The 10,351-nt window shown below is 37.1% G+C and overlaps 1 protein-coding gene across 1 annotated transcript; it reads right to left on the bottom strand.

Moving 5' to 3' along the window:
* Positions 1-1,521: 1,521 nt before the first annotated feature.
* On the bottom strand, positions 1,522-9,044 carry LOC135744874 (uncharacterized). The gene is made up of 4 exons (XM_065263254.1): positions 8,979-9,044; positions 7,979-8,189; positions 5,775-5,915; positions 1,522-1,759 (listed from the first exon to the last, which is right to left on the bottom strand). Exons 1-4 carry the CDS (start codon positions 9,042-9,044, stop codon positions 1,578-1,580), a joined length of 600 nt encoding a protein of 199 aa, XP_065119326.1. The 3' UTR covers positions 1,522-1,577.
* Between the last annotated feature and the right edge of the window lie 1,307 nt (positions 9,045-10,351).

The raw sequence follows: 10,351 nt of genomic DNA, 5'->3' as shown, positions 1-10,351 counted from the left end.
GGTTGTAATTTTGGTGAGGTATTGACTCCAGCCATGTCAAGCTATAAATGCTTAGCCTGCTTGCAGTGTCTGCTTAAAAACAAACATAACCCTCTTGCTAAAATATCTAAAACGATAAAAGGATAACTCTAGCATAAGTAGATAAATATAAGGAATGCCAAAATACATTAGATATGAACCTTTATAATATATGACTAAAGCACACCACCTGTTGGCAGAAAGTTTTTTTTCTATACAAGTTAGTAGATGTAACAGTTATATTAACAATGTCTGTGAAAATGTCTGTACACATTATTTTTCTAAAATTATATTGATTTAAAAGAACACAAAAGAATCCACCAACAGCTTTATTTTTAACTGCTAATATTACAGAAACACAATCAATAAACCCTTTCACCTATTACCAACATGATTATATGATCATAACATAACTAATTTTGGTAACACTTTATTTTACGGTGTCTTTGCTACACATGCTACGTGCAATTATTATAGTAATAACAGTTAATTATGCATAATCACATGCAACTAATCCTAAACCAAGCCCTAATCCTAACCCCAAGTACATGTTGTTAATGATTATTACTTAGTACTTAAATGTATAATTACACTGTAACAGTGATGCCGTAAAATAAAGTGTGACCCTAATTTTTATAATATCTGTAGTTATTTGCAATACATGCCCACATGAAAATATACTGTAGTAAATTATAATATAGTATTCACTATAGTAAACTATAGTAAAAGAGTTTTTGAATCTTCTTATATTAAATAATACAGTATTTGCTATAGTCTATCAACCAACATTCACTATTATTAATACAGAAATACAGTAGGATACATATAATATTACTAAGGGCCTACCATTTTAAATCACACTGAGCTAATACGTTACATTTTATAAGAACACCTTATACATGCATGCATAAATACGTATACAAATATCCTAGACATCTGAAACTAACCCCCATATGTTTATTCAAATTTCTAACTATATCTATATCTATCTATCTATATATCTATCTATCTATATCTATCTATATCCCTATCTATATATCTATCTCTATATATCTATCTCTATATATCTCTATATATATCTCTATATATCTCTATCTCTATATATCTCTATATATATATATCTAACTATCTCTATATATCTCTATCTCTATATATCTCTACCTCTATATCTCTCTCTCTTTATCTCTCTATCTCTCTCTCTCTATCTATCTATTTCTCTCTCTCTATCTATCTATTCTCTCTCTCTCTCTCTCTCTCTCTCTCTCTCTCTCTCTCTCTCTCTCTGTGTATATATATATATATATATATATATATATATATATATATATATATATATATATATATATATATATATATATATATATATATATATGTGTGTATTTTATTTTATTTTTAACAAAAACAACTTTTCATTTGCTATAATATGACAACAGATGGTCCAGATTATTGGATGTTAAAAAAAACACACAGTTCAATCTAGTAAAAACCAAGGAAAATGTTTACAGTGTAATTAATGTGGGGGACACTAAAAGGTTAAAAACCCCTGCATGTATAAGAGCTTATTCAAACAGAAACCATTTCTTGCCAAGAACAGACAGAAACACAATAACAGTGATGATGTAAAGAACAGTGAAGGTCACATGTATGATTCTTGCCGCTCTGTTCCAGTATATTGATGCCTTCTTTTGAGTGTTGACCGTACATATCGGCTCTTCAATTCTACTGGTAACTGTCTCTATGTCTGTAAAATGAATGACAAACAATGGCTTTGGATAAAAGCTTGATTTATCTGGTTTTATAAAGGTTTCAGCAGTAACAACATAAACAAATGGCTTTCGTGGAACAAACGTAACTTTAAAAGAATCAATAACAATAGAGTCAGTTTAGAGTTCAGTTTAGCCACATTGGCCAGCTATTCGATTGGCCAGCTATCCAGTGCGTTGTGATTGGCTGAATACCTTAATTACGTAAACCGAAATATGACGCTCCTTACCCTGTATTGAAAGATGAGCTCCTGAAACAATAGTGAAAAAAATCTGCTCAATAAGAAATTTTTTCTTGAACTTACTTAATACAAGAAAAATTCAGCAAAAAATTTCTTATTCCATTGGCAGATTTTTGTGCTTGTTTTAAGCACAAATTCACTTAAATTTGACATGTTTTGTCTAAAAACTAGAGATTTATTTTTTTAGGTAATTTGCTCATCAAGAAAATACATCATGATTTAAAGAGTAACTAAACCCTAAACCAACTTTTTTTAGTTAATGATCTGTAAGAATGGGGCTTTATTAGTGCTGTTCATTGATTTTAGTAAGTTTTTTGACATTTGGATATAAAGTGTTTCAATACTAAAATATATGGTGTAAAAACGTCTGAGTGCTGCCCTCTTCAGGTTGAACGGTGGCTACTGCAGTTGAATTTTCCTATTGGATGGTGGGTCCAAAAAATGACTCGTGACGTAAGCAGGTTCAAAATCACCACGACCTTGTTTCGATCTCACAACACACTTAGTTCGTCCCCTCTACAGTGGCGGAGCTAGACTTTTAAACCAGGGGTGGCAAAGGGGTGGCAAGGTATAATTTTGGGGGGTCAATATACAAAGTGTTCAATTACACTAAAAATAAATTATTTTCCACAAAATGTATATAGATTAAATTAAAGTTGTTTATTTTCCAAAATGTACACAATTCTATATGTATTAAGTATACAGCAAAAATAGAACAACTGGGATCTGTTTGGCCCTGATCTGCACCTGACTTTTGCTTCTTTAGAAAGAAGTTGGTTATATCGCTTTTTCTTTTTTAACTCTTTCCCCGCCATTGACGAGATATCTCGTCAATTAAGAGAAAACGCTTCCCCGCCAATGACGAGATTTTCCGTCTTTCCGCAATACCGCTATTATCCACCAGGTGGCGCCCTTCCGCAACTTTTTAAACCCGGAAGTATTGCCCTATGGCAAGCTGCTGCATGTCCGTGTCTGTTTTAAAGATCGCTCTGAATGGGATCTCTATGAAAAGTCCGTCACAAAAATTGAATAATTTCTGCTTTTTGCTCAAAATATGGTGTTTTTGCAAAAACCTACCCATATTCAAAAGCTGATTGCAAAAGAACCACTAAAGGTAGGATGAAACGGTTTTTTTTGTTTGAAAGCAGAGGGTCTGTTCTTTCATTTGGTATATTGTATGTTTATATATTTAAAGAAAAACATTTTCTGGAAGGCATTAAACTTTGGTGAAAATCATGAAAAACGCTGGCGCTGGCTGGCAACTTTTTTTAAAAACGCTGCGGTGAAAGAGTTAATTCTGCTGTCCCTATACAAAGGAAAACTTGGTTACACACCTCATGAAGAAACCAAAATTTGGAACAATTTGCTTGTTTTTATTTACCATAAGTACACCGTTACAAATAATACAAATACTAAAGTAATACATTACGACAAAATCTGAGTATATTGAGGTCTAGACTATTTGATAATACAAGGAAAATTGCTTAAAGACGTCTAGACATGTTATGTTTAGGGAGGAGGGAATGAGTTTTGGTAAACTTTAATGTAATGAAGTAAATAGACTTCTGTCCCTCACATTAAGCTATGGAATGGCTTCAGATGACTTTGTGAAATTATAATCCAACCCTCAAACCCAAGTCACCCAAACTGACGTGAAAAAAGTGCGCTGTTTACATCCCTATACTATCTCCACGGTGGTTTTATTAAGTTCAATATGCTGCATTTCACGTGCCAATATGAATAAGCCTACCTAATGTCTGTGATTGTTGCTGAACATTTGCTAACGACATGTTTTTATTGTTTTAAGCATCTTCACGCAGGCGTGACAGTATAAGTCAGTTTCACAAGACTAGTGCTCATTGAAGTATTAATGCTAAGCACTACAGTGCAACGTCTCCTTACTTCCAGTTAAAACAGTACTATGTTTAATTTAATACCAATAAAAGCCGTACATACCAGCAAAACACTCTTCATCGATCCTGTTTGTGCTGCCGCGTTATGTTTTGGAGCACGAAGGAGCTGCGTGTCAGTTTAACCAATAGGGTTGCTCGACTTCATGCAGCGCCAGATAACGTCAAAGTACCGCGAGAACGATTCGCGAAATCATACGGAGGAGTTTGCTTTTAAATCGCTCTCGCGGAACTTTGAGGTCATCCGGCTGTCGGTTCTTGCTGCGCCTCATAAAGTCAAACAAGCCTAATGAAAAGTGTAGCAGCAACAGCACGCTTGTGCGTGCTGCGTAAGATGCAGTCACGTCCGCTGGGAGATTTGAGAAATGTTCGTAAAAATCAAACAGTGTAATGCTTTTAGCGGGGTGGCAACAGGGGTGGCAAGGACTTCGTCTGGGGTGGCAATTGCCACCCCAACTAGCCCTCTGGCTCCGCCACTGCCCCTCTATCTGTTTGGTATCTGCCCACTTTTCTTGCATTTTTCAAATATTGCCAGTGGGTGGAGTCAGGCTCTGACCAGGGGTTTAGTTACTCTTTAAGAATTTTTAGATATTTTTACTGAAAACAAGACAAAAATACTAAGTAAGAAAGTAATTTTTGCAGTGTAGTCTGCTTCTCGGTAAATATCACTAAATCCTAAAACTATATCTTTGCATTGTCCACTCCATTACATGATAAGCTTGTAACACCTATTCCATTGATATTAGTTCAAGTACTACAATAAAAGAATGAACTCTTCGCAGATCAATTTTACTCATAAGTCAAGTGTATTAAAGAGTTAACCAGCATACCCCCCCCCCAATGTACAGTCTTTGGTTTGCTTTATCCTATAACTTCTTCTTATATAAGAAGTTATAGGATAAAGCAAACCAAAGACTGTACAGTATATACAGTCTAGAACTATTAAGTTCCTCAACCAGGGTACAAAGGGCCAAACGACCATGAGGTAAGCTGCTCAACCTTAAATAGGGTTCCCCTGAACAGATCGCCCCCTACTGCTCAGGTAACTAATAACATAGCTTATGTACATAGGTAAATAAGTAACAGGGAAACTGTTACAAGCTAATGCCCTCTAGCTTTCTCTAAGCTTAAATATAAGCATTGAAACAATGTACTTAAAATTGGAAGGTAAATTAAGCTCAGACATGCTTGGTAGGTTCTGTGCTACATTCAGAAGCAGACTGGGACTAAAAAGTGGCCCTGGACTCACCCAGAGGGGCCCACCACACCCTGCTTACAACATAGCATACTGGCTCATTGATGCACAGGCTATTTTTAACACAATTCGGAAACAAAAAATGCTGTTCAAACTTCTAAAGAAATTAAATTTATTGTGAAATTGTGCATTTGAACTTATAATCATAACATAAAACAATTTAACTGTTTATCATAAAACGGCTTAAAAAGGCTTGTTCAACTTCATGCAGCGATGCAAGAACTGACAAGCAGATGATATTGATGTATCAGTGACTCGCATATGGAGTCTGCTTTTGAATCGCTCTCACAGTACTCTGATGTCATCTGTCTGACGGTTCTTGAGGCCCGGCATGAATTTGAACACACAGTAGAAACTGCCGCCTTCATTAATTTGATTGGTTGAAATTCTGCATGGCTCTGTAATGTGATTGGCTGACATTTGTGCTCGGCCTCTGTGAACAGAAACTACTGCCTTCTTTTAATTCATTGGTCAATATTTTGACATTGACAGCTGAAATATTTTTAAAGTTGTAAAGTGTTACTGATAAGTAAAATAAAGTTGCAAGAAATTCCCATTCACGTTTAAATTTTGGTTAGACACTTACCACAATGAGCAGTTGCAGCAGCTGTGGCTTCCTCTGGTGCTTCTGATTTGATTTCTTCTCCGTTAGTCATCAGAAAATTCACAAAGATGGTCTCCAGAATGCTTATGCCAATAAGGCTGAAAATCCCACTACAGTAAATCCCTGTAAAAACAGCAAAGCATGAGGAACTGTTGCATTACTAATGTTTTTACTCTGTAGCATTCTTAAATATGTCTGTTAAGAAAACACTCTTAAATTATAGTGTCACCCTAAGTAACAACATTTCTCTGGCTTACTTGTCGTTCACAACTTGTTAGTTTCCTGCTTGGTATATGCCTGGGTTCTTGGTACAGATCTGTCTCACACACCAATGCACCAGAATAAAGACTCTTTGACTCATTTACTGAGTAAAATTCCCAAACCCGGTGTTATATGAGCTCATGCACTTTGTTAATAATTTTTCCTTTTGCCATTGTGTTGAGCAGAGGTTGCGTTTGACTTTTTCATCTTGAATTGCATCTTGCCGTTTTTAAAACTTGCAGCAGATTTTCCGCAGAAGTTAACCTAAGACGCTTTATGCGACGTCATCACTTCGCGTCATGCTCTATCCGCTTAAAAGTAAGAGTGTGCCTCTTTAAGCTAAGAGCATGTAATGTGAGTAAATGATCTAATTTGATCTAATGAAATGATTGATAAGTCAAATAGACTGTAAGAGAGATGACTTGTGCTTACAGTTAAAGCTGCAGTCGGCAAGATTTTTTGATCATATTCACTGAAACCGATACTATGCTCCGACTATGAGTTTATTTCTTCTACTGAACACAAAAAAGAAAAGAGTTAAGAATGTCAGTAACCAAAATCAGTTGATGGACCCCATTGACTTCCAAAGTAGAAACAAAATAACATGGCAGTCAATGGGGTTCATCAACTTTCTGGTTACTAAAATTCTTCAAAATATTTTATTTTGTGTTCAGCAGAAGAAAAACTCATACAGGTTTGGAATAACTTTAGGATGAGTAAATTATGACAATTTATTTAAAGTAAACTATTCTGGAACAGAACTGTGTTGTCTAATCCATTGAAAACACAAAACAAATAATACCACCTATATTAGAGCATGTGGCATTGCACAAGATTTTGGAAATCATGCTTAATATTTTCTAAACCAGTATTTATTTTCAGTTGAATTTTCTGATTGGCCCCCCTGACTGGTTCTTGGTCCCCCTGTCCCCCCCCATTTATAAAATCCTGGAATCGCCCCTGCGCACACACACACACACACACACACACACACACACACACACACACACACACACAGGTATGACTGCCACAGAGAGCATTTTTATTGAATTTGGCAAATAAAAACAGCCACAAATGCAGAAAAAAAGATATAAAGGGGTGTGACGTAATGCATGCACATGTACACTCTCTCTCACACACACACATAAACATAGACACACACACATGCTCTCTCTCTCTGCCTCTTACACACACTCTCTCATGCACACATGCTCTCTTTCTCTTACACACGCACATGCGCGCACGCACGCACACAGACACACACACTTACACTCAATCAAATTTCTGTGGCATTTTGTAAAAACAGACATTTCAAAATGCATCAAAAACTTAAAAAAATTACTATTTGAAATATTTATTTTTAATGTCCTTTCTAATGTTTATATAAACATAAATTCACAAAATGTATCACTAAAGTAGTGATTTGAGCAGTTGTCCATATCCAGTAAAATTAATGTGTTTCTATGGGCATCTGCTGGTCTAAATTATTTAATTCCTAAACTGTAATTCTTTTATGTTTTTTTCTAAAAACAGATGGCTGAATTCAACACCTAACATCTATATCAATATCTAAAAACAATTTAAATCAAATTTAGATAATAATTTATGTGAATTTTCATAATTTTTTTATATTTTTCATGTAAGCTAATGGTGTAGTTGAGGAATTTAGTGGTAAACAGGTACAAAAGTATTTCAAATCTCTCAAAACACAGCTTTATTGTATAGATGAGAAGTAAACAAAAAAATTATATATTATTTGTATTATTGAAAATTTATATTTTTTTCTTACAATAATTGTGCTTTCAATTTTGGGGTGATATAGACCCCAAGGGCCAGTAGTGTAAACAGAAAACAAGGAGCGTTTGAGGGTTAAATGTATTATTTAAATATTTCTTTATTTTATGTTGACCGTCATGTTGACTTACCAATCAATGGGATTTTACTGGCTGTAGATGGCAGCTTGTCATTTAGTATCAGCAGTAACACAGAAATGGAGAGCAGTAAAGTCACTTTAAAGCCCAGCTTTTCTGCTGCAGATGCCTTTATGAAGAATGAGGCCACGTCCAGCACAAGGAAACCAAATACTGGAAAAATTAAGTTGATGATATACAGCAGAGGTCTCCTCTTGATGGTGATCTGCAATATAAAAATATAAACAGTAAGAACATTCCTGTTACGACTGAATCCTAGGTTCCCTGAGAATCTGCTTTCTTTATTTAATCTACTAATTCAGGGTTGATTTGTTAATTCTCTTTAATTTACCCCAGCAGTTGGCTTGGTATGCCTGAAGGATACTCATGATATGCGGGCATGCACTAGACTGACCTGCCACCATGTACGCTTTACCCACTTTACTAGATGTAGAGCAGCATGGTTAAGAGGATAATGTCGGGGGCTTTAGGGATGATGCCACCGTAGGGGACATTTAGTGGCAAGATTTCGTTCAACTTGCTGCATCGTTCCATAACCAGTTTCTTTTAAAACCTATTATGGTGGAAAACCTATGTAGTGCTTTTGTTTATACATGCAGAATATGTTTGTTCCATGATTTTGTCACTTCAGCATGCAAATCAGGGTAATAAAGGAAGTCCTTGACACTGAGGTTTCTTTAAAAAACTCGTTTTTCTTTGAGGTTTCTCAACCGGCCATTCAATACTTAACCCTGGAGAACCCAAGAACCCTTTTATTAGCAGCAATTAACATTGGCCAAATTTGACCCGTGGGTTCTCCAGGGTTAATCTCTCTCCTGCATGAGTCACAACCTCTAAGAACTCCTCATAACCGGGGAGAGAGATGGCATTTCTCCTGACCCCCACGCATCAATACTCATGACACCTAGCTCCTCAGAGCTAGAATATTGCATTAGGCTCCCGGTCTGGGAGAGAGAAGCCGTCTCGAGTCCCTCAGCTATTTTCATCTGCAAACCCCATGATCGAAGATGTCACACTGCCTCAGCAAACGCAGGTTCCGAGCCACAAAGAACGCTAGCATTGCCTGACTCATCAAACAATGCTGCCGGGTAGCAGAGTGTCTTCAGAGGGAGAACCTCACATTGCTTGTAGACAGCCCCCTCAACGGCTGTCTGGGCATGCTCCACTGCCAATAAAGTTATGGAAAACCAAATAATTTAATATTTTACAGCCTATCTGTCTGTCTGTCGGTCTAATTCTGTAATTCTGAAAACCATAGATCATTTGTTATCTATGGTAAAAAGTTAAGCCTACGGGTCAGTCTGGCCGTCTATTAACCTATGTCTCATTATTCACTCACCTAAAGGATTATTAGGAACACCATACTAATACTGTGTTTGACCCCCTTTCGCCTTCAGAACTGCCTTAATTCTACGTGGCATTGATTCAACAAGGTGCTGGAAGCATTCTTTAGAAATGTTGGCCCATATTGATAGGATAGCATCTTGCAGTTGATGGAGATTTGTGGAATGCACATCCAGGGCACAAAGCTCCCGTTCCACCACATCCCAAAGATGCTCTATTGGGTTGAGACCTGGTGACTGTGGGGGCCATTTTAGTACAGTGAACTCATTGTCTAGCCTGGTTAGCCAGACCTACATCAAGATGTAAGGTCTGGCAACTCTTCACACAAACGGCTCAATGCAAGGGGCGGGATATAAGGTTGTCCCTCAAAATGCCTCTGCACGCAATAGGATAGCGCTATGACGGATCAGAGCAACGAAGAAGGTGACGTAGTTACCGTAACCAGTCGGCAAAACTCCAAACACATCTTTCTTGCTTAAAAAGGACTTCAGTAGGGTTTATTTGCTCTTCTCTTAAAGAAAAACATAAGTCTAAGTCCTCCAGAGTCGCGGCCAAAGCCGCTTCAAAAGAAAGCTGTTCGCCAGCAGCAGCAGCCATTCTCTGTTTTCAAGTAGGAACCGTTGCAGCTCTGTCGTCATCATGTTAAGCCCGCCCCACAGACGCTACACACGATGTGATTGGCCTGACCAAATTTTGGTTTTTGGACCGGTTAAGTGTATTGTGAGTGCCTAGACTAAACCCTGGCAGCAAATATATTTTGCGGCCGCTAGGGTGCGTCTAGATTTCTAGGCTACTCATTGTCATGTTCAAGAAACCAATTTGAAATTATTCAAGCTTTGTGACATGGTGCATTATCCTGCTGGAAGTAGCCATCAGAGGATTGGTACATGGTGGTCATAAAGGGATGGACATGGTCAGAAACAATGCTCAGGTAGGCCGTGGCATTTAAACGATGCCCAATTGGCACTAAGGGGCCTAAAGTGTGCCAAGAAAACATCCCCCACACCATTACACCACCACCAC

This window comes from Paramisgurnus dabryanus, chromosome 3 (assembly GCF_030506205.2).
Source record: "Paramisgurnus dabryanus chromosome 3, PD_genome_1.1, whole genome shotgun sequence".
Classification (NCBI taxonomy): Eukaryota; Metazoa; Chordata; class Actinopteri; order Cypriniformes; family Cobitidae; genus Paramisgurnus; species Paramisgurnus dabryanus.
Note: the sequence above shows the minus strand (reverse complement) of the source record. Positions and strands in the feature narration are given on the sequence as shown.

Coding starts and splice junctions, on each gene's coding strand:
- LOC135744874 (XM_065263254.1), bottom strand. CDS start 9,044: ATGCTAGCGTTCTTTGTGGCTCGGAACCTGCGTTTGCTGAGGCAGTGT. Junction 8,190..8,978: donor GTGACATCTTCGATCATGGG/GTTTGCAGATGA, acceptor TTTATATTGCAG/ATCACCATCAAGAGGAGACC. Junction 1,760..5,774: donor TGCTGCAACTGCTCATTGTG/GTAAGTGTCTAA, acceptor TTCATTTTACAG/ACATAGAGACAGTTACCAGT.